This window comes from Delphinapterus leucas, chromosome 10 (assembly GCF_059928025.1).
Source record: "Delphinapterus leucas isolate spDelLeu-1000000601 "Yukka" chromosome 10, BTC_Dleu_Yukka2, whole genome shotgun sequence".
NCBI classification, from domain to species: Eukaryota; Metazoa; Chordata; class Mammalia; order Artiodactyla; family Monodontidae; genus Delphinapterus; species Delphinapterus leucas.
The window spans coordinates 73,295,183-73,322,362 of record NC_143138.1 but is presented as its reverse complement, the minus strand read 5'-3'; the positions used below and the strand labels follow the sequence as shown (position 1 = coordinate 73,322,362).

Here is a 27,180-nt window from a genome sequence, read left to right as displayed (position 1 = left end):
ATATCATGATATTGCTTATATGTGGAATCTGAAAAAATGATACAAATGCATTTATTAACAAAACAGAAATTGACTCACAGACATAGAAAACAAACTTACGGTTACCAAAGGGGAAAGGTGGGGGAGGGATAAATTAGGAGTTTTTGATTAAAATATGCACACACACACACACACATATATATATATATATATATATACATAAAATAGATAACAAATAAGGAGCTACTGTATAGCATGGGAAACTATACTCAATATCTTGTAATAACCCATAATGGAAAAGTATCTTAAAAAAGAATATATATATATATATATATATACTGATATATATATCACTTTGCTGTACACCTGAAACTAACACAACATTGTAAATCAACTATATTTAATAAAATTTTTAAAAAAGACACTGTGACAAAAAAATCACAAGTGTTTTGTTTTCCACAGAAAATAGTTTGTTTTTACAAGCTAGGAGGAATTTCAATTTGTTCATGCACTGACTCAAATGACATTTCTAGAGGAACAACTGTTTGCTAGACACAATAGTGTAGGCTGTACTCTCATTAAAAAAAATTTTTTACATGCCGACTGGCAATAGAAGATGCTCAAATATTTGTTGAATGAATATGCCATTAATACACCACCAGGATTTATTTATCTACCAATTTTATTTATGCACATGGTATTTGTGTAGGCTATTATCATTTAGATGGAGTATCCATTGTGCAGCCTCAAATAGCAAAGTTTCACATGTCTCTCTTCATGCATACTCAAAAAATTTACACAGCTTAATCTCTGCCAAAAATTTTCTGAAAGAAGTGCTGTCTAAACAAATATTGGATAGAGAAAAAAGATAAATTAAAATCTTGATTAGTTATAATATTTACAGGGAAGTCGCTATGGGGACACTTGAAGACTTGATCCTCCTTGAGAGTGTTTATATAAATCTATTTTCCAACGGATCTGAATTTCCAGTCTTGCAGTTTTCCACAATTTGAAGATCCTGATTCCGTGCCCTTTCTAAGGGAAGAGAGTTAGGTTAAAAAGTCTCATTCACTGACCCTCCATTTACTCGAGTAATGAATTATTGTTGTGACAGGTAATCCTAATCTGTGGCAGCTCAGCAACTGCCTCTCCAGGCAACATTTGCCCAGTCTCTCTAGTTGCGACCGCGACAGTTTCTATGGCGACAACTTTGTTTCTACGCGGCAGGCGACTGCCCAGCTCGGCAGGACCCCGTAGGGCGTTCCGGAGGATTCAACCCTGTTTTCTCTCTTCCTTTCACCAGTTCGGCAGGACCCCGTAGGGCGTTCCGGAGGATTCAACCCTGTTTTCTCTCCCGTTCACCATTAAAGAAGTTCATTGAACGTACCCCTCTTATCTGAGCAGCCGGGAAGTAGTGAAAACAATCAGAGAGGTACTTTCTTGTTCTCAGCTTTTCTCTTCACCCCTCTCCCAGGGGAGGAGATTTTGAACTGGGCGCCAGCAGAAACTGTCTTTTTCAAGGCAGGAATCTCCAAATTGTGTGGGCATCTGCAGCAAATGCAGTTGATATCACAGTTAATTATTCAGCATTTATATGACATTTTAGATTTCTTATGCACTTAGCATGCCTATTTTTGTTTGGTCATAGTATGGCTTTCTAGGAAGGTAGCAAAACTAAGATACAATAGTGATGTTTAAAAATATTAATGATGTTAAAGTAGCAGCTTTTTGGGGAGAGAGATTATACCTCAACAACTGGATTTTGTTGTTGTTGTGATTTGCTTCTTAGGGAAAATTTGAACTCAAAATTTTAGAACTGTACAGGTATTTAGAGAGCATCTAATCCAGTTCCTTAATTTCAGCCATGAGGAAACTGAAGCCCTCACTCACTGGGAAGTGACTGGCTTCATTTCTTCATAGCAATGAATGGTAGAGCTGTAACAGGAATCCCTGCCCATTTATCTCAACTGCCATCCTTGGGAAAAAGATATAAAGAGGCCTAGAATTTTTGGTATTGATATGTAATGAATATATCGAGGCTAGCTTTTACAATAATGGCTTTACGGACTTTTTCTCCTCAGAGTATATTTTAATCTTTAGGGGACCAAGATGTCAGATACAAACAAAACTGCCATTGCAGCAGAAAAAGAGGCTCTGAACTTGAAGTTACCTCCCATTGTTCGTCCCCTGGAAGACATAGGTGTTGGTGCACCAGCACAAAGTAAGCTGCTGAGTTACAGAAGATCCAAGGAGCAGCAGAAGACAATTAATCAGTTAGTGTAAGTAGCATATTAGTAAATAATCCTTGTTTGGAATTTGAGTGAAATAATTAGTGTTTGTATTCTCATAAAAAGTTTAACTATTTAGGTTGTTCATGGTCAAAATATCATCTTCAAATTCAAGTAGGAAAACAATTGAAAAAGTAATTGTAATGATAGTAAATGTTATATAGTGCTTACAGTGTTTATTCTAAGCATTGTTTTTATTGTTTTACCTATACTTCTCACAACAACCCTATACGATGGGTACTATTGTTATTTCTATATATAGATGAGTAAACTGAGGTGCAGAGAAGTTAAGTAACTTGCCGAAGGTCTCACAGCTTGAGTTTAGGCCCTGACAGTCTGGTCCTAGAGTTCACATACTTTGAACACCACGCTATTCCTCCTTGTGATATATTATAACCATACTGGTCCCTGAAAGTAAGACCAAGTAACTGGGCCTCTACAAATAGCATTGCACTGGAGCAAATACTTAATAAAATACCTTGAAACTACTTGTACTTAAAATTTTTTCTATACAAAAGAAAATACAGTCTAACATCCTACCCTTTCTCCTCCAATTTAGTGGAAATTAAAACTAATTTAGGTACCAGCTACCAAAGGCACTGATAAGGATGGTTCAGTCAATTCAGTAGTTACTGAGAATTTCCTAGGTACCTGACTCTGCTGGGCTCTAGGGATAAATAAGAAGAAAAAGATATTGAGCTCTGTACGCTTTGAACCTAACACTGAACTATAAAACAGGGAATTTCTCTCTGGTGGATTTCTGCTTCTCTTTCTGCATTCTCTTTCCCTCTTTGGTCTGCCTCCTTTATACCTATTTTTGCAACGGACTAAGTTTTATTCTCTGTTACATTGTTGATGATCATATTGTTGATGATCATATTGTTGCTAGTTAAAGTAATTTAAGTTTTTGCTGATTTTACTTTCCTTAAAATTAAACAGGTCTGTTAATCATATAACTTCTTTAAATTTACATTACTATTAGTCTGTCAATCTTCTAATCATATTTAAATCCAAACTTATAAGGTATATTAACTAATGGCAGTATATGTATTGTTAGATACCCTTTACCCTTTTAATTTCTAAGACTCTAACCAATGTTTCAGTAGACTTAGAGAATAGAAAAAGGGGTTCCTTAGGAGTTACATATTGTTCTTGCTCCAAAACCTTTTATAATCTCAGAATGTTGAACTACTTGCAGTTCCTTATTTTTACATTTAGTGAAAAATAAATTTCACAATTGCTCCCTGCAGTTTCCTTCACTGAAAAGTCTATCTGAATACTTATACAATTTATTCAAGGCTTAGTTTATGAATCACCTCCTCTGGAAAGCTTTCTCCTAATCCCCTTTGTGCAGCTTTAACCCTGTCTACATATTCTCTTACATCTATTTAACAGATATTAAATATCTACTGTTATCCAAACACTGCTTGTTACTAGAAAGACCACAGAGAACACAACAGAAAGGACTTTAGTCTTTCAGAAGCTTATATTCTGGTGGGAGGAGGCAGATAGTAAACACATTAAAAAAAATTATGTTAACCCTTTAGATGGTGATAAATACTATGAAGAAATAAAATAGTGGGATAGAGAGTGACAGGGAAGATGTTTCTAGGAACATTGCAGGAAAGTCCCATGGAGATGATATATAGAGATCTAAAGAATAAGAAGTTTGTCATTTAAATAAACATGAGAACACCACTGTAGCAAAGGGGATAGCAAGCATGAAAGCCCTGAAATATGAATGCTTTCACTGTGTTCTAGGAATTGACAAAGGTCAATGTCACTAGAGTATCAGGGACCTGGGGAAGAGTATTATCAGGTGAGGTCTGTGGATAGAGAGTTCCAGGAGTAAGGTGGGATGTAAGGAGTCCTGGGCAGAACAGAGCCCTCTGCTGGGACCAGTTCCTCAGAACACTTGGCTGAGCAAAGATCGAAAATTGTTTTGTAGCTTTCCAGATTCCCATGAATGAGCCACTTCTTCCTTGGCCACTAGGAATCCCTCTTGATTCAGACCAGCCTTTCTCTCCTTCACCATATGTAGTCTCTTACACAGTCCTTTGAAATTATCCAATTTTGTTTATTTATCTGTTTTTGATTGTTAACACAGAAAGCAAAAACAGGGAGTGAAAACGCTAGCTCTTACATTCTTCTCAGCTCTTTTTATTTATATGAGTAGGAGAAAACACACTCCAGGAAATTATTGCTATATTAAAGGGTGACATTTATATATAAAGAGCTCAAGGAAGTTAGGCATATTTATGTTGGGATCATTACAGTGCAAGGTAGCTAGTGCCAACTAGCATACCAGAGTATAATCCTTGAAAGTATTGATCACTGAGAGCTAGGCTGCTCACAGAGAAAATGATGGATGAAGGGGAGTCTGGCCTGGGCCTTGACAATTAACAAAGAAAAGAGGAAGGAGGATATTCCAGGCACATTTTCTACTCCATGTGAGAAAGCCTTAGGAATTTTGTTTTTAATAGATCTTTATTGGGGTATAATTGCTTCACAATACTGTGTTAGTTTCTGTTGCACAACAAAGCAAATCAACCATATGCATAGATATGTCCCCATATCCCCTCTCTCATGAGCCTCCCTCCCATGCTCCCTATCGCACCCCTCTAGGTCACCGCAAAGCACCGAGCCGATCTCCCTATGCTATTTTCCACCAGCCAACTATTTTACATTCGGTAGTATATGTATGTCGATGCTACCGTCACTTAGCCCCAGCTTCGCCCTCCCACCCCATATCCTCAAGTCCATTTTCTATATCTATCTCTTTATTCCTGCCCTGCAACTAGGTTCATCAATACCTTTTTTTTTTTTAGATTCCATATATATGTGTTAGCATATGGTATTTGTTTTTCTCTTTCTGACTTACTTCACTTTGTATGACAGACTCTAGGTCCATCCACCCCCCTACAAATAACTCAATTTCGTTTCTTTTTATGGCCGAGTAATATTCCATTGTATATATATGCCACATCTTCTTTATCCATTCATCTGTCGATGGACACTTAGGTTGGTTCCGTGTCCTGGCTATTGCAAATAGTGCTGCACTGAACATTGTGGTACATGTCTCTTTATGAATTGTGGTTTTCTCAGGGTATATGCCCAGTAGTGGGATTGCTGTGTCATATGGTAGTTCTATTTTTAGTTTTTTAAAGAACCTCCATACTGTTTTCCATAGTGGTTGTATCAATTTACATTCCCACCAACAGTGCAAGAGGGTTCCCTTTTCACCACACCTTTTTCCAGCATTTATTTTTTCTAGATTTTTTGATAATTGCCATTCTGACCGACGTGAGTTAACACCTCATTTTAAGGAGCTTCAAGGTGGTGGAAGAGTAAGACACGGAGTTCACCTTCCTCCCCACAAATACATCAGAAATGCATCTACATGTGGAACAACTCCTACAGAACACCTACTGAACGCTGACAGAAGACCTCAGACCTCCCAAAAGGCAAGAAACTACCCACATACCTGGGTAGGGCAAAAGAAGAAAGAAAAAACAGACGCAAGAATAGGGACGGGAACTGCACCAGTGGGAGGGAGCTGTGAGGGAGGAAAGGTTTCCACAAGCTAGGAAGACCCTTCATGGGTGGAGACTGCGGGTGGCGGAGGGGGGAAGCTTCGGAGCCACGGAGGAGAGCGCAGCAACAGGGGTCCGGAGGGCAAAGTGGAGAGATTCCTGCACAGAGGATCGGTGCCGACCAGCACTCACCAGCCCGAGAGGCTTGTCTGCTCACCTGCCGGGGTGGGCGTGTGCTGGGAGCTGAGGCTTGGGCTTCGGTTGGATCCCAGGGAGAGGACTGGGGTTGACTGCGTGAACACAGCCTGAAGGGAGCTAGTGCGCCACAGCTAGCCGGGAGGGAGTCTGGGAAAAAGTCTGGAGTTGCCGAAGAGGCAAGAGACTTTTCTTGCCTCTTTGTTTCCTGGTGCGCGAGGAGAGGGGATTAAGAGCACAGCTTAAAGGAGCTCCAGAGATGGGCACGAGCCGCGGCTATCAGCGCGGACCCCAGAGACAGGCATGAGGCACTAAGGCTCCTGCTGCAGCCACCAAGAAGCCTGTGTGCGATCACAGGTCACTGTCCAAACCTCCCCTCCTGGGAGCCTGTGCAGCTGCCACTACCAGGGTCCTGAGATCCAGGGACAACTTCCCCGGGAGAATGCACGGCACGCCTCAGGCTGGGGCAACGTCACTCTGGCCTCTGCCACTGCAGGCTTGCCCCGCATCCGTACCCATCCCTCCCCCCAGCCTGTGTGAGCCAGAGTCCCTGAATCAGCTGCTTCTTTGACCCCGTCCTGTCTGAGTGAAGAACAGATGCTGTCAGGCGACCTACACGCAGAGGCGGGGCCAAATCCAAAGCTGAACCCTGGGAGCTGTGCGAACAAAGAAGAAAAAGGGAAATCTCTCCCAGCAGCCTCAGGAGCAGCAGATTAAATATCCACAATCAACTTGATGTACCCTGCATCTGAGGAATACCTGAATAGACCACGAATCATCCCAAGTTGAGGAGGTGGACTTTGGGAGCAACGATATGTATATATTTTTCCCTTTTTCTGTTTTTGTGACTGTGTATGTGTATGCTTCTGTGTGTGATTTTGTCTGTATAGCTTTGCTTTCACCATTTGTCCTAGGGTTCTGTCTGTCCGTTTTTTTTACTTAAAATTTTTTTTCTTAATTATTTTTTATTTTAATAGCTATATTTTATTTCATTTTACATTATTTTATTTTGTCTTCTTTCCTTCCTTCTTTCTTCCTTCCTTCCTTCCTTCCTTCCTTCCTTCCTTCCTTCCTTCCTTTCTTTCTTTCTTCCTTTCTTTCTTTCTTATTTCTTTCTTTTCTCCCTTTTATTCGGAGCCATGTGGATGACAGGCTCTTGCTACTCCAGCCAGGCATCAGGGCTGCGCCTCTGGGGTGGGACAGTGAAGTTCAGGACACTGGTCCACAAGGGACCTCCCAGCTCCACGTAATATCAAATGGCGAAAAGCTCCCAGAGATCTCCATCTCAATGCCAAGACCCAGCTCCACTGAATGACCAGCAAGCTACAGTGCTGGACACCCTATGCCAAACAACTAGCACAACATGAACACAACCCCATCCATTAGCAGAGAGGCTGCCTAAAATCATAATAACACCACAGACACACCAAAACACACCACCAGATGTGGACCTGCCCACCAGAAAGGCAAGATCCAGCTTCATCCACCAGGACATGGGCACTAGTCCCCTCCACCAGGAAGTCTACACAACTCACTGAACTAACCTTAGCCACTGGGGACAGACACCAAAAGCAATGGGAACTATGAACCTGCAGCCTGCAAAAAGGAGACCCCAAACATAGTAAGTTAAGCAAAATGAGAAGAGAGAGAAACACACAGCAGATGAAGGAGCAAGATAAAAACCCACCAGATCTAACAAATGAAGAGGACAAAGGCAGTCTACCTGAAAAAGAATTCAGAATAATGATAGTAAAGATGATCCAAAATCTTGGAAATAGAATGGAGAAAATACAACAAACATTTAACAAGGACCTAAAAGAACTAAAGAGCAAACAAACAGTGATGAACAACACAATATGTGAAATTAAAAATTCTCTATAAGGGATCAATAGCAGAATAACTGAGGCAGAAGAACGGATAAGTGACCTGGAAGGTAAAATAGTGTAAATAACTACTGCAGAGCAGAGTAAAGAAAAAAGAATGAAAAGAATTGAGGAGAGTCTCAGACCCTCTGCGACAACAAGAAATGCACCAACATTCGAATTATAGGGGTCCCAGAAGAAGAAGAGAAAAAGAAAGGGATTGAGAAAATATCTGAAGAGATTATAGTTGAAAACTTCCCTGATATGGGAAAGGAAATAGTTAATCAAGTCCAAGAAGCACAGAGAGTCCCATACAGGATAAATCCAAGGAGAAACATGCCAAGACACATATTATTCAAACTATCAAAAATTAAATACAAAGAAAAAATATTAAAAGCAGCAAGGGAAAAACAACAAGTAACACACAAGGGAATCCCCATAAGGTTAACAGCTGATCTTTCAGCAGAAACTCTGCAAGCCAGAAGGGACTGGCAGGACATATTTAAAGTGATGAAGGAGAAAAACCTACAACCAAGATTACTCTACCCTGCAAGAATCTCATTCAGATTTGACAGAGAAATTAAAACCTTTAGAGACAAGCAAATTCTAAGAGAATCCAGCACCACCAAAGCAGCTTTACAACAAATGCTAAAGGAAATTCTCTAGGCAGGAAACACAAGAGAAGGAAAAGAGCTACAATAACAAACCCAAAACAATCAAGGAAATGGTAATAGGAACATACATATAGATAAGTACCTTAAATGTAAATGGATTAAATGCTCCAACCAAAAGACATAGACTGGCTGAATGGATACAAAGACAAGACCCATATATATGTTGTCTACAAGTGACCCACTTCAGACCTAGGGACACATACAGACTGAAAGTGAGGGGATGGAAAAAGGTATTCCATGCAAATGGAAATTAAAAGAAAGCTGGAGGGCCTTCCCTGGTGGCGCAGTGGTTGAGAATCCGACTGCCGATGCAGGGGACACGGGTTTGTGCCCCAGTCTGGGAAGATTCCGCATGCCGCGGAGCGGCTGAGCCCATGAGCCATGGCCACTGAGCCTGCGTGTCCGGAGCCTGTGCTCCACAAGGGGAGAGGCCACAACAGTGAGAGGCCCGCATACCACAAAAAAAAAAAAGAAAGCTGGAGTAGCAATTCTCATATCAGACCAAACAGACTTTAAACAAAGACTATTACAAGAAACAAAGAAGGACACTACTTAATGATCAAGGGATCAATCCATGAAGAAGATATAGACATTGTAAATATTTATGCACCCAACATAGGAGCACCTCAATACATAAGGCAAAGACTAACAGCCATAAAAGGGGAAATCAACAGTAACACATCATAGTAGGGGACTTTAACACCCCACTTTCACCAATGGACAGATCATCCAAAATGAAAATAAATAAGAAACACAAGCTTTAAATGATACATTAAACAAGATGGAATTAACTGGTATTTATAGGACATTCCATCCAAAAACAACAGAATACACATTCTTCTCAAGTGCTCATAGAACATTCTCCAGGATAGATCATATCTTGGGTCACAAATCAAGCCTTGGTAAATTTAAGAAAATTGAAATCGTATCAAGAATCTATTCTGACCACAATGCTATGAGACTAGATATCAATTACAGGAAAAAATCTGTAAAAAATGCAAACACATGGAGGCTAAACAATACACTACTTAATAACCAAGAGATCACTGAAGAAATCAAAGAGGAAATGAAAAAAATACCTAGAAACAAATGACAAGGAAAACACGACGACCCAAAAACTATGGGCTACAGCAAAAGCAGTTCTAAGAGGGAAGTTTATAGCAATATAGCCCTACCATAAGAAACAAGAAACATCTCAAATAAACAGCCTAACTTTACACCTAAAGCAATTTGAGAAAGAAGAACAAAAATAACCCCAAAGTTAGCAGAAGGAAAGAAATCATAAAGATCAGATCAGAAATAAATGAAAAACAAATGAAGGAAATGATAGCAAAGATCAATAAAACTAAAAGCTGGTTCTTTGAGAAGATAAATGAAATTGATAAACCATTAGGCTCAATCAAAAAAAAAGGGAGAAGACTCAAATCAATAGAATAGAATTAGAAATGAAAAAGGAGAAGTAACAACTGACACTGCAGAAATACAAAGGATCATGAGAGATTACTACAAGCAACTATATGCCAATAAAATGGACAACCTGGAAGAAATGGACAAATTCTTACAAATGCACAACCTTCCGAGACTGAACCAGGAAGAAACAGAAAATATGAACAGACCAATCACAAGCACTGAAATTGAAACTGTGATTAAAAATCTTCCAACAGGGCTTCACTGGTGGCGCAGTGGTTGAGAGTCCGCCTGCCGATGCAGGGGACACGGGTTTGTGCCCCTGTCCAGGAAGATCCTGCATGCTGTGGAGCGGCTGGGCCCGTGAGCCATGGCCGCTGAGCCTGCGTGTCTGGAGCCTGTGCTCTGCAAAGGGAGAGGCCACGACAGTGAGAGGCCCGCGTACCGCAAAGAAAAAAAAAAAAAGAAATCTTCCAACAAACAAAAGCCCAGGACCAGATGGCTTCACAGGCAAATTCTGTCATACATTTAGAGAAGAGCTAACACCTATCCTTCTCAAACTCTTCCAAAATATGGCAGAGGTAGGAACACTCCCAAACTCATTCTGCAAGGCCACCATCACACTGATACCAAAAGCAGGCAAAGATGTCACAAAGAAAGAAAACTACAGGCCAATATCACTGATCAACATAGATGCAAAAATCCTGAACAAAATACTAGCAAACAGAATCCAACAGCGCATTAAAAGGATCATACACCTCGATAAACTGGGGTTTATCCCAGGAATGCAAAGATTTTTCAGTATACGCAAATCAATCAATGTAATACACCATATTAACAAATTGAAGGAGAAAAACCATATGATCATCTCAGTATATGCAGAGAAAGCTTTTGACAAAATTCAACACCCATTTATGTAAAAAACCCTCCAAAAAGTAGGCATAGAGGGAACTTTCCTCAACATAATAAAGGCCATATATGACAAACCAACAGCCAACTTCGTCCTCAATGGTGAAAAACTGAAAGCATTTCCTCTAAGATCAGGAACAAGACAGGGATGTCCACTCTCACTGCTGTTATTCAACATAGCTTTGGAAGTCCTAGCCACGGCAATCAGAGAAGAAAAAGAAATAAAAGGAATACAAATTGAAAAAAAAGAAGTAAAACTGTCACTGTTTGCAGATGACATGATGCTATACATAGAGAATCCTAAAGATGCCACCAGAAAACTACTAGAGCTAATCAATGAATTTGGTAAAGTTGCAGGATACAAAATTAATGCACAGAAATCTCTTGCATTCCTATACACTAATGATGAAAAATCTGAAAGTGCAATTAAGAAAACACTTCCATTTGCCATTGCAACAAAAAGAATAAAATATCTAGGAATAAACCTACCTAAGGAGACAAATGACCTGTGTGAAGAAAACTATAAGACACTGATGAAAGAAATTTAAAATGATACAAATAGATGGAGAGATATACCATGTTCTTGGATTGGAAGAATCAACATTGTGAAAATGACCCTACTACCCAAAGCAATCTGTGGATTCAATACAATCTCTATCAAACTACCACTGGCATTTTTCACAGAACTAGAACAAAAAACTTCACAATTTGTATGGAAACACAAAAGACCCTGAATAGCCAAAGCAATCTTGAGACAGAAAAATGGAGCTAGAGGAATCAGGCTCCCTGACTTCAGACTATATACTACAAAGCTACAGTAATCAAGACAGTATGGTGCTGGCACAAAAACAGAAATATAGGTCAATGGAACAGGATAGAAAGCCCAGAGATAAACCCACGCACATATGGTCACCTTATATTTTATAAAGGAAGCAGGAATATACAGGGGATAAAAGACAGCCTCTTCAATAAGTGGTGCTGGGAAAACTGGACAGCTACATACAAAAGATGAAATTAGAACACTCCATAACACCATAAACAGAAATAAACTCCAAATGGATTAAAGACCTTAATGTAAGGCCAGACAGTGTCAAACTCTTAGAGGAAAACATAGGGAGAACACTCTATGACATAAATCACAGAAAGATCCTTTTTGACCCACCTCCTAGAGCAATGGAAATAAAAACAAAAATAAACAAATGGGACCTAATGAAACTTCAAAGCTTTTGCACAGCAAAGGAAACCATAAACAAGTCCAAAAGACAACTCTCAGAATGGGAGAAAATATTTGCAAATGAAGTAACTGACAAAGGATTAATCTCCAAAATTTAAAAGGAGCTCATGTAGCTCAATATCAAAAAAACAAACAATCCAATCCAAAAATGGGCAGAAGACCTAAATAGACATTTCTCCAAAGAAGATATACAGATTGCCAACAAACACATGAAAGAATGCTCAACATCATTAATCATTAGAGAAATGCAAATCAAAAGTACAATGAGATATCATCTCACTTCGTTCAGAATGGCCATCATCAAAAGATCTACAAACAATAAATGCTGTGGATTGTGTGGAAAAAAAGGAACCCTCTTGCACTGTTGGTGGGAATGTAAATTGATACAGCCACTATGGAGAACAGTATGGAGGTTCTTTAAAAATCTAACAGTAGAACCACCAGCAATATGACCCAGCAGTCCCACTACTGGGCATATACCCTGAGATAACCATAATTCAAAATGAGTCATGTACCACAGTGTTCATTGCAGCTCTGTTTACAATAGCCATCGACATGGAAGCAACCTAAGTGTCCATCAACAGATGAATGGATAAAGAAGATGTGGCACATATATACAATGAAATATTACTCAGCCATAAAAAGAAATGAAATTGAGTTATTTGTAGTGAGGTGGATGGACCTAGAGTCTGTCATACAGAGTGAAGTAAGTCAGAAAGAGAAAAACAAATACCATATGCTAACACATATATGTGGAATCTAAACAAGAAAAAAAAGGTCATGAAGAACATAGGGGCAAGATGGGAATAAAGATGCAGACCTACTAGAGAATGGACTTGAGGATATGGGGAGGGGGAAGGGTAAGATGGGACAAAGTGAGAGAGTGGCATCGACATATATACACTACCAAATGTAAAATAGATAGCTAGTGGGATGTAGCCGTGTAGCCCAGCAAGATCAGCTCGGTGCTTTGTGACCACCTAGAGGGGTGGGAAAGGGAGAGTGGGAGGGAGGGAGACGCAAGAGGGAAGAGATATGGGGACATATGTATATGTATAACAGATTCACTTTGTTTTAAAGCAGAAACTAACATGTCATTGTAAAGCAATTATAGTCCAATAAAGATGTTAAAAAAAAAAAAGGTACAGATGTAAAAAACAAAAAAAAACCTCATTGTAGTTTTGATTTGCGTTTCTGTGATAATTAGTGACGTTGAACATCTTTTCATGTGCTTCTTGGCCATCTGTATGTCTTCCTTGGTGAAATGTCTATTTAGGTCTTCCACCCATTTTTCAATTGGCTTGTTTGTTTTTTTGATATTGAGCTCCATGAGCTGTTTGTATATTTTGGAGTTTAATCCTTTGTCTTTTGTTTCATTTGCAAATATTTTCTCCCATTTTGAGGGTTGTCTTTTGGTCTTGTTGATGGTTTCCTTTGCTGTGCAAAAGCTTTTAAGTCCCATTTGTTTATTTTTGTTTTTATTTCTGTTACTCTAGAAGGTGGGTCAAAAAAGATTTTGCTGTAGTTTATGTCAAAGAGTGTTTTTCCTATATTTTCCTCTAAGAGTTTCATAGTGTCTGGTCTTATTAAGTCTTTAATCCATTTGGAGTTTATTTTTGTATATGGTGTTAGGGAGTGTTCTAATTTCATTCTTTTACATGTAGCTGTCCAGTTTTCTGAGCACCACCTATTGAGGAGGCTGTCTTTTCTCCATTGTATGTTCTTGCCTCTTGTGTCATAAATTAGGTGCCCATATGTGCATGGGTTTATCTCTGGGCATTCTATCTTGTACCATTGACCTATATTTCTGTTTTGTGCCAGTACCATACTGTCTTAATTACTGTAGCTTTTTGGTATAGTTTGAAGTCAGGGAGCCTGATTCCTCCAACTCTGTTTTTCTTTCTCAAGATTGCTTTGGCTATTTGGGGTATTTTGTGTTTCCATACAAAATGTAAATTTTTTGGTTCTGCTTCTGTGAAGAACGCCATTGGTAGTTTGATAGGGATTGCATTGAATCTGTAGATTGCTTTGGGTAGTATAGTCATTTTCACAATATTGATTCTTCCAATCCAAGAACATGATATATTCTCCTTCTGTTTATGTCATCTTTGTTTTCTTTCATCAGTGTTTTATAGTTTTCTGAGTACAAGTCTTTTGCCACCTTAGGCAGGTTTACTCTTAGGTATTTTATTCTTTTGTTGCAGTGGTAAATGGGAGTGTTTCCTTATTTTCTTTTCCTGATTTTTCGTTGTTGGTGTATAGGAATGCCAGAGATTTCTGTGACTTAATTTTGTATCCTGCAACCTTACCAAATTCATTGATTAGTTGTAGTAGTTTTCTGGTGGCATCTTTAGGATTATCTACGTATAGTATCACTTCATCAGCAAACAGTGACAGTTTTACTTCTTCTTTTCCAATCTGGATTCCCTTTGTTTCCTTTTCTTCTCTGATTGCTGTCGCTAGGACTTCCAAAGCTTTGTTGAATAGAGTGGCGATAGTGGACATCCTTGTCTTGTTCCTGATCTTAGAGGAAATGCTTTCAGTTTTTCACCATTGAGAATGATGCTCTCTGTGGGTTTGTCATATATGGCCTTTATTATGTTGAGGTAGGTTCCCCCATGCCCATTTTCTGGAGAATTTTTATCATAAATGGGTGTTGAATTTTGTTGAAAGCTTTTTCTGCATCTATTGAGATGATCATATGGTTTTTATTCCTTAATTTGTTAATGTGGTGTATCACATTGACTTATTTGCGTATATTGAAAAATCCTTGCATCCCTGGGATAAATCCCACTTGATCATGGTGTATGATCCATTTAATGTGTTGTTGGATTCTGTTTGCTAGTAATTTGTTCAGGATTTTTACATCTATGTTCATCAGTGATATTGGTCTTTAATCTTTTTTTTTGATATCTTTTTCTGGGTGATGGTGGCTTTGTAGAACGAATTTGGGAGTGTTTCTCCTGCTGCAATTTTTTAAAAGAGATTGAGAAGGATCTGTATTAGCTCTTCTCTAAATGTTTGATAGAATTCGCCTGTGAAGCCTTCTGGTCCTGGACTTTTGTTTGTTGGACTATTTTAAATTATGGTTTCAATTTCATTACTTGTGATGTGTCTGTTTATATTTTCTAATTTTTCCTGGTCAGTCTTGGAAAATTGTACCTTTCCAATAGTTTGTCCATTTCTTCATTGTTGTCCATTTTATTGACATATAGTTTTTTGTAGTAGTGTCTTATAATCCTTTGTATTTCTGCAGTGTCAGTTGTGATTTCTCCTTTTTCATTTCCAATTTTATTGATTTGCATCCTGTACCTTTTTTTCTTGATGAGTCTGGCTAAGGGTTTATCAATTTTATTTATCTTCTCAAAGAACTAGCTTTTAGTTTTATTGATCTTTTCTATTGTTTTCGTCATTTCTATTTCATTTATTTCTGCTGTGATATTTATGGTTTCTTTCCTTCTACTGACTTTGGGTTTTCTTTGTTCTTCTTTCTCTAGTTGTTTTAAGTGTAGGGTTAGATTGTTTATTTGAGATTTTTCTTGTTTCCTGCGGTGAGATTGTATTGCTATAAACTTCCCTCTTAAATCAGCTTTTGCTGCATCCCATAGGTTTTGTGTCATCGTGTTTTAATTTTGATTTAGTCAGGCTCAGTAAGGCACAACAGGGAAATGAGGCTACTCATAAAAGCTAATTCAGTCTTAGTCTCTTTTAATAAATGAAGAATGTCTAGAATGTGGGAGAGAAAATTTTCACCCTCCATTGGTCAAGCAACATCTGCAATTCTGGGGTCACACTATAAGAGGGATGTTGCTAAACCATTATAGCTACCAATGAGAGTGAGGAATTTTCAAACTACCTAATTTGAAGGGAACTGATTTGCTTAATGGGGAGGAGTTTAGACAGGCCTGAGTTCATATCCCATCTCTACAACTTATTAATGTGAATTTGGCAAGTCAAGTAACTTTGCTTATCCTCATCTTCCTATCTGTAAGATGGGGATAATATTATAATAATGGTTACCTCTTAGGATTTCTGTGAGAGTTAAATGAGATCCATGCATATAAAGATCTTAAGCCAATGCATAGAACGTCAGAAACTCACTATAAATGGTAACTTTTATTGACAGGAATGGTCAAAGGAACTGGATAGGTATTACTAAGTTTTGGAAGGGTAACAAAGAAGAGGAATATGACTTTTTTATATAGCTTCAGAGAATATAATTTAAAAGGATACAACTCAAGAAATTTATTTCGAAGAATATGAGCTAGCTGACAATAAATTGAGCTACCTCAGAAAGTGATGAATGTCATCTCCCCTCACCCATCCTGGGGTACAACTTGAAATTTTTGAGAGTATTCATGCATTAAAGAAAGTACTGAACTAGATATGCGGAATCTTTTCCACATCCACTACTCTGATCATTCATTCTACAGATATTTACTGACCTTGATGGACACTATCTAAGTGCTATGGATAGATCGGTGAGCAAAACAGACATGATCTTTTTCTTTATGGCATTTACTAGTTTATGCTTTTTTGGTGCTGGTGGCCATCCTTCCCTTCAAATTCCTTTTAGTTCTCCTTTTGCCTCTGACCATGTCTCCTTTGCCTCCTTCAGTTGTTCTTCCTCATTCCTGTCACGCTTGGCATCCTTCAATCTTCTTTCTTAAGTCTCTTTTCTTTCCCTTGTATACTTTCTGCTTTGGCCATCTCTTCTAGTGTATTTAGCCTTTACAAACTGGTAGATTTGTCTTTCTAAAAATGTTCTCATGCTTAAAAACTCTTAGTGACTCCCCATTGTCTACTAATAAAAAAGCTTGCTATTTGAGACCCTTAGCTAGATATTCCAGTCCACTTCTCCAAACTTATCTCCATCTGGTTCCATAACTTCTGAGCAGATTGGACAACTCCTTATTTTCAATTTTTGCCTTTGATTGTTCCCTTGTCTTCCTGTTTCTTAGGGTCTTTATCTTTTCAGATCTATCTGCCCAGGAAAGCCACATCTCCAACTGAGATCCTCTTCTTCATTTCAAGCTTATTGCAAATGCTAACTTGTTCACATAACCTTCAAATATACCTTCAGGTGGAAGTGAACTTGTCCCTCCTCTGAACCATCAGGGTCCCATACTTTTTTATTTTCTTTTTTGTACACGGGCCTCTCACTGTTGTGGCCTCTCCCATTGCAGAGCACAGGCTCCGGATGCACAGGCTTAGCGGCCATGGCTCACGGGCCCAGCTGCTCCACAGTATGTGGGATCTTCCTGAACCGGGGCACGAACCTGTGTCCCCTGCATCGGCAGGCGGACTCTCAACCACTGCGCCACCAGAGAAGCCCTCCCATACTTTTTATATGGCGCTCTGATCTTATCTTCCTACACTTTCAGTTTATAAATTCCTTGAAACTTGTTGCTGCTATGTTTTAATAAAACCTAGTAGGGACTTCCCTGGTGGCGCAGTGGTTAAGAATCCGCCTGCCAATGCAGGGGACATGGGTTCCATTCCTGGTCTGGGAAGATCCCCCATGCCACGGAGCAGCTAAGCCCATGTGCCACAACTACTGAGCCTGCGCTCTAGAGCCCACGGGCCACAACTACTGAGCCTGCGTGTCGCAACTACTGAAGCCTGCATGCATAGAGCCCATGCTTCGCAACGAAAGAAGCCACTACAATGAGAAGCCCGAAGAGTAGCGCCCATGAGCAGCAACGAAGACCCAACGCAGCCACAAATAAATAAAAGTAATTAAATTAAAAAAAAAGAAAAGGTACTTTCCAAAAAAAAAAACCTAGTAGGGTATCTTGCAGAATATAAACATTCAGTAAGTATTTGGTAACAGATGGACAGATTATATGATGATATAATTTTATTTAAAGAAGAAACTATATTTTATGGATGATAAATTCCTACATTCACAACTTTTTATTGAGCACCTACTATGTAGCAGGTACTATTCTGAGCATTGGGATAAGGCAATGAATAAAACGGTCTACAACATATAGTATGTCAAATGGTGGTAAGTACTATGAAGCAAGGTAAGTGAGGATAAAAGGGATGGATAGTGAAGGAAGTGCTACTTAATATAAGGGGTAAGGGTAGTCTCCTCTGACAGTGTGGCATTTGAACAGAGAAAACACATACATAAGGGCCCACATGCATCAGGATGAACTTAAAAATTGTCATGTTATAATTGAACATTATTGATTATTATTTTTAGTCTCCTTTTATATTATACATGAATAATTTGAATATTAGGAGTCATTGATAATGGCAATTGAGATTTATTTCTTACAGAAAATTCAGTAAGATAAAGAAGTCTTGAATATCTCTTCTTCAAGTATAGTTGAAAAAATGTTCAAATTGTTATGTTTTAATAATATATCTTAATGTTATATTCAAGAAAGTCATACATTGTTCTAACTATAAATTTCAGAATTGAAGGAGCCAAACGAAATTTAGCCAGAACATTGGATAAAAGAACACCTTCATCACCAGAGCCAGATTATCCTCCAACTGTAGGTTTATATTTTCTCTTTAAAAAGTGTATCTTTATACTATTTTAACTCTTATTTTAAATCAGTCTCAATATAACTAGTATTTTTTAAAGAATAATACATATATTTAAAACTATATTTTTGATTTAAAAAATATAAAATTACTTTAAAAACTTTCTTCTTGATTTAATTGTCTTGTTTGTTTGCTTTTGACAGATGACCAGTGAAATTAAAAAGAAAGGAGTGAGTTCAATTTTTTATATTTCTTGCTTTGAAAATGTTCAAACAAATTGTTACAGAGTAGCTCCTTCTAAGACCACCTGCTAAATTCCATCCTAGAGAAGAAAGAAATTTAGAAACAGATTATTTTCTCTGCCAAAGGTACAAGCGTGCCATGATGACAATACAGGTTTTATTTATTTATTTTTGGCTGCATTGGGTCTTCATTGCTGCACACAGGCTTTATCTAGTTGCAGAGAGCAGGGGCTACTCTTCGTTGCAGTGCGTGGCTTCTTATTGCGTTGGCTTCTCTTGTTGCAGAGCATGGACTCTAGGCACACAGGCTTCAGTAGTTGTGGCGCGCAGGCTCTGTAGTTGTGGCTCATGGGCTCTAGAGCGCAGGCTCAGTAGTTGTGGCACATGGGCTTAGTTGCTCCATGGCATGTAGGATCTTCCTGGACCAGGGCTCAAACCCGTGTCCCCTGCATTGGCAGGCGGATTCTTAACCACTGCGCCACCAGGGAAGGCCCGACAGTACAGGTTTTTTGTTTTTGTTTTCGTTTTTTTTGTTTTTTTTTTTTGTGGTATGCGGGCCTCTCACTGTTGTGGCCTCTCCCATTGTGGAGCTCAGGCTCTGGATGCTCAGACTCAGCAGCCATGGCTCATGGGCCCAGCCACTCCGTGGCATGTAGGATCTTCCCAGACCGGGGCACGAACCCATGTCCCCTGCATTGGCAGGTGGACTCTCAACCACTGCGCCACCAAGGAAGCCCCTATACAGGTTTTAAGAGTTACATTTTTGTTGCTATTCATTATTTGAGGATTAATTGTAAATATTTTTGTTGTTATTCCAAAGAACTGAAAAAATGTCCAAAGTGGTAGTTATAAAGGAAAATACATCTCCCTTTTCATTGTCTTGATGTTGATATAATGATGACTGCTTATTTTGAATCCATTGTGTGCCACCCACATGCTAGATGATAGAGATTAAAAAAAGACACTGACTGCATGGGTGACAACATGGGACTGTGATGTGATTGTTGGAAAGATGAAAACATGTAAAATTTCCTTAACAGCAAAGGATATGGAAAGTTATGGAGCTGGTTACACAAAAGAAGAATTTATGCAGCATGTTACCAGATGGGGGTACAGGCTTTCCAGAACCCTTGAAGTTCCCTCTTGGGATAGAGGGCTAAGGATACCTTCCTACTGACTGAGGATCTTTGGAAGAATCTCATTTTAGCTAATCCAAGTTTTTTGTCTTTTTAAAATACTCCTCCTCCTCCTCCCTCTGCCTCCCAACTTTTCCGGAGACTTGGGCTGTGGATTTGCCTCTTTCCTAGATGTAAGAACTGATATAAAACAACCCCAAAACATTTATAAATATTTAATGTGAGGCTGGGTGAACTGCAAGATATTTTTGTGTGTATGTGTTTAGCATCCTTATCCTTCCTCCATAGTTTTTGCCTTTAGTGTCTTACAATCTAAAATAGGTAGCTGGGTATGAAACAGTAATTCACTCTTCAACCCACTGCCTTGGCAATCTGGCTTCTAGGAACTCCACCACTTCATCATAAATGTCACCAATGACCACTAGTTGCCAAACCCAAAGGATATTTTTTCAATATTTCTCTCACTAGACCTTCAGCTGACTTTTAAAAACGTTTTACTTTTAAATAATTGAACACATGTATCAGTAGAACAGAATAGATGACTCAGAAATAGACACACTCAGCTACAGCCAACTGATTTTTGACAAAGGTGCAAAAATCAGTTCAATGGAAAAAGGATAATCTTTTCAACAAATGGGGTAGAACAATAGGACAACCATAAAATAACAAAAGAAATAAACAACAAAAACCCAAAACCTCAGCCTAAACGTTGCCTCTTGTACAAAAATTAACTAAAAATTGATCATAGATTTAAATGTAAAACAAAACTATTTAAAAACTTTTAGAAGAAAATCTAGGACTTGGCCAAGAATTCTTAGATGTGACATCAAAAGCACAATCCATATTAAGGACCTAAATGTAAGATTGGAAACCATAAAACTCCTAGAAGGTAACATAGGCAGGATACTTTTTGACATAAATTGTAGCAATATTTTTTTTGGATTGGTCTCCTAAGGCAAAGAAAACAAAAGCAAAAATAAATGAATGGGACCTAATTAAACTTGAAAGCTTTTGCACAGCAGAACCATCAACAAAATGAAAAGAGAACCTACTGAATGGGAGAAAATATTTGCAAATCATATGACTGATAAGGGGTTAGTATCCAAGGTATATAAACAGCTCATACAACTAACTTAATGTCAAAAAAACAAATAACCCAATTAAAAAATGGGCAGAAGACCTGAATAGACATTTTTCTAAAGAAGACATACAGATGGCTAACAAGCACATGAAAAGATGCTCAACATTCATTTATCATTCATTCATCAGAGAAATGAAATCAAAAACCACAATGAGATATCACCACACACCTGTCAAAATGACTACCATCAAAAAGACCACAGAGGCAGCCACTCCCATGGGCAAAAGCCCAGGGGCTGTTCCTGCCCCGTGCTCCCTCCCTCTACCTTTCACTTCCCAGCTCCCAATATCTTGGAAGCTTTGAAGCTCAGCAAAGAAGGGAAATCCATTGAGAACAGTCTGTAAAGTGTCAAGCAATATCCAGATATCACCTGCACTGTGCCTGTCCCCTGCCTGAACCCGGAATTCTTCCACCGAGTGAATGGTACTGGGTCCCACATTGGCGTTGCTCATGTGGTTGATGAAGACATATTGACAGAGTTGTTGTTGCCATGTGGCTGACAGGGTCTTGGTGCTCTGGCTGGGTGTCAGGCCTGTGCCTCTGAGGTGGGAGAGCTGAGCTCAGGACATTGGTCCACCAGAGACCTCCCGGCTCCATGTAATATCAAATGGTGAAAGCTCTCCCAGTGATCTCCATCTAAATGCTAAGACCCAGGTCCACTCAATGACCAGCAAGCTACAGTGCTGGACATACTATGCCAAACAACTAGCAAGACAGAAACACAACACCACCCATTAACAGAGTGGCTGCCTAAAATCATAATAATGCCACAGACACCCCAAAACACACCACTTGACTCGGCCCTGCCCACCACAAAGACAAGATCCAGACTCGTCCACCAGAACACAGATACCAGTCCCCTCCACCAAGAAGCGTACACAACCCACTGAACCAAGCTTACCCACTGGGGGCAGACACAAAAAACAACAGGAACTACGAACCTGCAGCCTGTGAAAAGGAGACCCCAAACACAATAAGTTAAGCAAAATGAGAAGAGAGAGAAACACACAGCAGATGAAGGAGCAAGGTAAAAACCCGCCAGACCAAAGAAATGAAGAGGAAATAGGCAGTCTACCTGAAAAAGAATTCAGAGTAATGATAGTAAAAATGATCCAAAATCTTGGAAATAGAATGGAGAAAATACAAGAAACGTTTAACAAGGACCTAGAAGAACTAAAGAGCAAACCAACAATGATGAACAACACAATAAATGAAATTAAAAATTCTCTAGAAGGAATCAATAGCAGAATAATTGAGGCAGAAGAACAGATAAGTGACCTGGAAGATAAAATAGTGGAAATAACTACTGTAGAGCAGAATAAAGAAAAAGAATGAAGAGAATTGAGGAGAGACTCAGAGACCTCTGGGACAACATTAAACCCACCAACATTCAAATCATAGGGGTCCCAGAAGAAGAAGAGACAAAGAAAGGGACTGAGAAAATAGTTGAAGAGATTATAGTTGAAAACTTCCCTAATATGGGAAAGGAAACAGTCAAGTCCAGGAAGCACAGAGAGTCCCATACAGGATAAATCCAAGGAGAAACACACCAAGACAGATATTAATCAAACTATCAAAAATTAAATACAAAGAAAAAATATTAAAAGCAGCAAGGGAAAAACAACAAGTAACATACAAGGGACTCCCCATAAGGTTAACAGCTGATCTTTCAGCAGAAACTCTGCAAGCCAGAAGGGAGTGGCAGGACATATTTAAAGTGATGAAAGGGAAAAACTTACAACCAAGATTACTCTACCCAGCAAGGATCTCATTCGGATTCTACAGAGAAAACCTTTACAGACAAGCAAAGGCTAAAAGAATTCAGCACCACCAAACCAGCTTTACAACAAATGCTAAAGGAACATATCTAGGCAGGAAACAAAAGAGAAGGAAAAGACCTACAATAACAAACCCAAAACAATTAAGAAAATGGTAATAGGAACATACATATCGGTAACTACCTTAAATGTAAATGGATTAAATGCAAATGGATTAAATGCTCCCACCAAAAGACATAGACTGGCTGAATGGATACAAAAACAAGACCCATATATATGCTATCTACAAGAGACACACTTCAGACCTAGGAACACATACAGACTGAAAGTGAGGGGATGGAAAAAGAAATTCCGTGCAAATGAAAATCAAAAGAAAGCTGAGGTAGCAATTCTCATATCAGACTAAAGAGACTTAAAATAAAGACTATTTCAAGACACAAAGAAGGACACTACATAATGATCAAGGGGTCAATCCAAGAAGAAGATATAGCAATTGTAAATATTTATGCACCCAACATAGGAGCACCTCAATACATAAGGCAAATGCTTACAGCCATAAAAAGGGAAATTGACAGTAACACAATCATAGTAGGGGACTTTAACAGCCCACTTTCACCAATGGAAAGATCAACCAAAATGAAAATAAGTAAGGAAACACAAGCTTTAAATGATACATTAAACAAGATGGGCTTAATTGATATTTATTGGACATTCCGTCCAAAAAGAACAGAATACACTTTCTTCTCAAGTGCTCATGGCACAGTCTCCAGGATAGAGCATATCTTGGGTCACAAATCAAGCCTTGGTAAATTTAAGAAAATTGAAATCGTATCAAGTATCTTCCAACCACAACACTATGATACTAGATATTAATTACAGGAAAAAATCTGTAAAAAATTCAAACACATGGAGGCTAAACAGTACACAACTAAATAAGCAAGAGATCACTGAAGAAATCAAAGAGGAAATCAAAAAGTAGCTAGAAACAAATGACAATGAAAACACAATGACCAAAACCTATGAGATGCAGCAAAAGCAGTTCTAAGAGGGAAGTTTATAGCAATACAATCCTACCTCAAGGAACAAGAAACATCTCTAATAAACAACCCACCCTTGCACCTAAAGCAATTAGAGAAAGAAGAAGAAAAATAACCCAAACTTAGCAGAAGGAAAGAAATCATAAAGATCAGATCAGAAATAAATGAAAAAGAAATGAAGGAAATAACAGCAAAGATCAATACAACTAACAGCTGGTTCTTTGAGAAGATAAACAAAATTGATAAACCATTAGCCAGACTCATCAAGAAAAAAGGGAGAGGACTCAGATCAATGGAATTAGAAATGAAAAAGGAGAAGTAACAACTGACACTGCAGAAACACAAAGGATCATGAGTGGTTACTACAAGCAACTATATGCCAATAAAATGGACAACCTGGAAGAAATGGACAAATTCTTAGAAAAGCACAACCTTCCGAGACTGAACCAGGAAGAAATAGAAAACATAAACAGACCAATCAGAAGCACTGACTGTGATTAAAAATCTTCCAACAAACAAAAGCCCAGGACCAAATGGCTTCACAGGCGAATTCTATGAAACATTTAGAGAAGAGCTAACACCTATCCTTCTCAGACTCTTCCAAAATATAGCAGAGGGAGGAACACTCCCAAACTCATTCTATGAGGCCACCATCACCCTGTTACCAAAACCAGAGAAGGATGTCACAAAGAAAGAAGACTACAGGCCAATATCACTGATGAACATAGATGCAAAAATTCTCAACCAAATACTAGCAAACAGAATCCAACAGCACATTCAAAGGATCATTCACTATGGTCAAGTGGGGTTTATCCCAGGAATGCAAAGATTTTTAAGTATACACAAATCAATCAATGTGATACACCATATTAACAAACTGAAGGAGAAAAACCATATGATAATCTCAATAGATGCAGAAAAAGCTTTTGACAAAATTCAACACCATTTATCATAAAAACCCCCCAGAGCGCAGGCATAGAGGGAACTTTCCTCAACATAATAAAGGCCATATATGACAAACCCACAGCCAACATCGTTCTTAATGGTGAAAAACTGAAACTATTTCCTCTGAGATCAGGAACAAGACAAGGTTGTCCACTCTAACCACTATTCTTCAACATAGTTTTGGAAGTTTTAGCCACAGCAATCCGAGATGAAGAAGAAATAAAAGGAATCCAAACTGGCAAAGAAGAAGTAAAGCTGTCACTGTTTGCAGATGACCTGATACTATACATAGAGAATCCTAAAGATGCTACCAGAAAACTACTAGAGCTAATGAATGAATTTGGTAAAGTAGCTGGATACCAAATTAATGCACAGAAATCTCTTGCATTCCTATACACTAATGATGAAAAATCTGAAAGAGAAATTAAGGAAACACTCCCTTTTACCATTGCAACAAAAAGAATAAAATACCTAGGAATAAACCTACCTAGGGAGACAAAAGACCTGTATGCAGAAAAGTATAAGACACTGATGAAAGAAGTTAAAGATGATACAAACAGATGGAGAGATATACCATGTTCTTGGATTGGAAGAATCAACATGTGAAAATGACTATACTACCCAAAGCAATCTAGATTCAGTGCAATCCCTATCAAACTACCACTGGCATTTTTCACAGAACTAGAACAAAAAATTTCACAATTTGTATGGAAACACAAAAGAGGCCCAAATAGCCAAAGCAATCTTTTTTTTTTCCCCTTAGGTTAATTTTTATATTACTTATCATTGTACTGCTATAGCTAAATCAACTAAATATAATTTTACGTAGTGTTGCTCAAAAGATCTACAAACAACAAGGCTGATGCTTACCTTAAAAAGGAGCATTTTTAAAATAAAAGAAGAAAACAGTTATGTTCCAAATGAATGGAACTGGGCAAAATACATATTACCAGTAACATATTTAGACAGTGAGTATCAGGTGCCGATTGGTTTCTCTTAATATGCATAACAGGCTTGAATAAGATCTTGAAAATAATGTTCCTCCCTCTAAATTTTTAGCTTCTACATAGTGTCAGATGTTATAATTGATATGAAGTATAAATGCGTTTAGGCAAAAGTAAAAATCCACATACAAAGTAAAATAGCAAAATCTGTAGAGACTTTCTGTAGAAGGCTCTCTTCTCTTGTGGTAACATCCTTTAGTACATATCCAGGATAGATTAAATTGAAACAATATATTTTGATACAGTAGCAATACTTTCATATACTCTTCCTAAATATTATAAAATTCCAAAAATACATAAATATTCCTTGTACCGTGCATTGTGCTCCATTTTGGGCCTGATGAGGTTGTGGTTACTATTTTAACAGTTAAACAGTGCACCTCAATAGTTCTGCCATCTATAAACAGTGAATGGAAACAGTGGTGAGGTCTCTAGAGAGATGGCAAACTACCTTTAAAGTGAAAATTTTTTATGGAGTGTCTCCAGATTAGAGGAGAGGAGGATACAGGGTAGGGGAGGTAAGCAGGGTAAAACAATTTTAAAATGACACTGCTTAGGAGTATATATTTAATGATAGCTACTATACCTTGTCTATCCTTTATAGTAATCTGGAATAACTGCATGTTTGTGCAAAATAAAGTTTCTACTTTATAGGAAGAGGGGCAGTGTGTTAGGAAAAGCATGTTCTTAGTCAGGGGAAGATGTGAAGACATCTCTCTCGTAAGTGCTATTTTATTTGGTAAATCTTTTGGCTACATCACTATATGCTATTTCAACCTCCTTATCACTGGGGCAGGTAGCCAAAGCAATGTTGAGAAAGAAAAACAGAGCTGGAGGAATCAGGCTCCCTGCCTTCAGACGATACTACAAAGCTACGGTAATCAAGACAGTATGGTACTGGCACAAAAACAGAAATATAGATCAATGGAACAGGATAGAAAGCCCAGAGATAAACCTACACACATATGGTCACCTTATTTTTGATAAAGGAGGCAAGAATATGCAATTGAGAAAAGACAGCCTCTTCAATGATTGGTGCTGGGAAAACTGGACAGCTACATGTAAAAGAATGAAATTAGAACACTCTGTAACACCATACACAAAACTAAACTCCAAATGGAGTAAAGACCTAAATGTAAGGCCAGACACTATCAAACTCTTAGAGGAAAACATAGGCAGAGCACTCTATGACATAAATCACAGCAAGATTCTTTTTGACCCACCTCCTAGAGAAATGGAAATAAAAACAAAAATAAACAAATGGGACCTAATGAAACTTAAGAGCTTTTGCATAGCAAAGGAAACCATAAACAAA

At 38.4% G+C, this 27,180-nt stretch overlaps 1 protein-coding gene across 1 annotated transcript in view; it reads left to right on the top strand.

The window, feature by feature from the left end:
- The window catches only part of DNAH12 (dynein axonemal heavy chain 12), a 232,994-nt gene that overhangs the window by 15,653 nt on the left and 190,161 nt on the right, over positions 1-27,180 (top strand). The window contains exons 2-5 of the mRNA XM_022572785.3: positions 1,283-1,411; positions 2,061-2,258; positions 18,509-18,590; positions 18,786-18,812. Coding sequence (XP_022428493.2) covers positions 2,089-2,258; positions 18,509-18,590; positions 18,786-18,812 — 279 coding nt within the window. The 5' untranslated portion in view covers positions 1,283-1,411; positions 2,061-2,088. The remainder of the gene's footprint in view (positions 1-1,282; positions 1,412-2,060; positions 2,259-18,508; positions 18,591-18,785; positions 18,813-27,180) is intronic.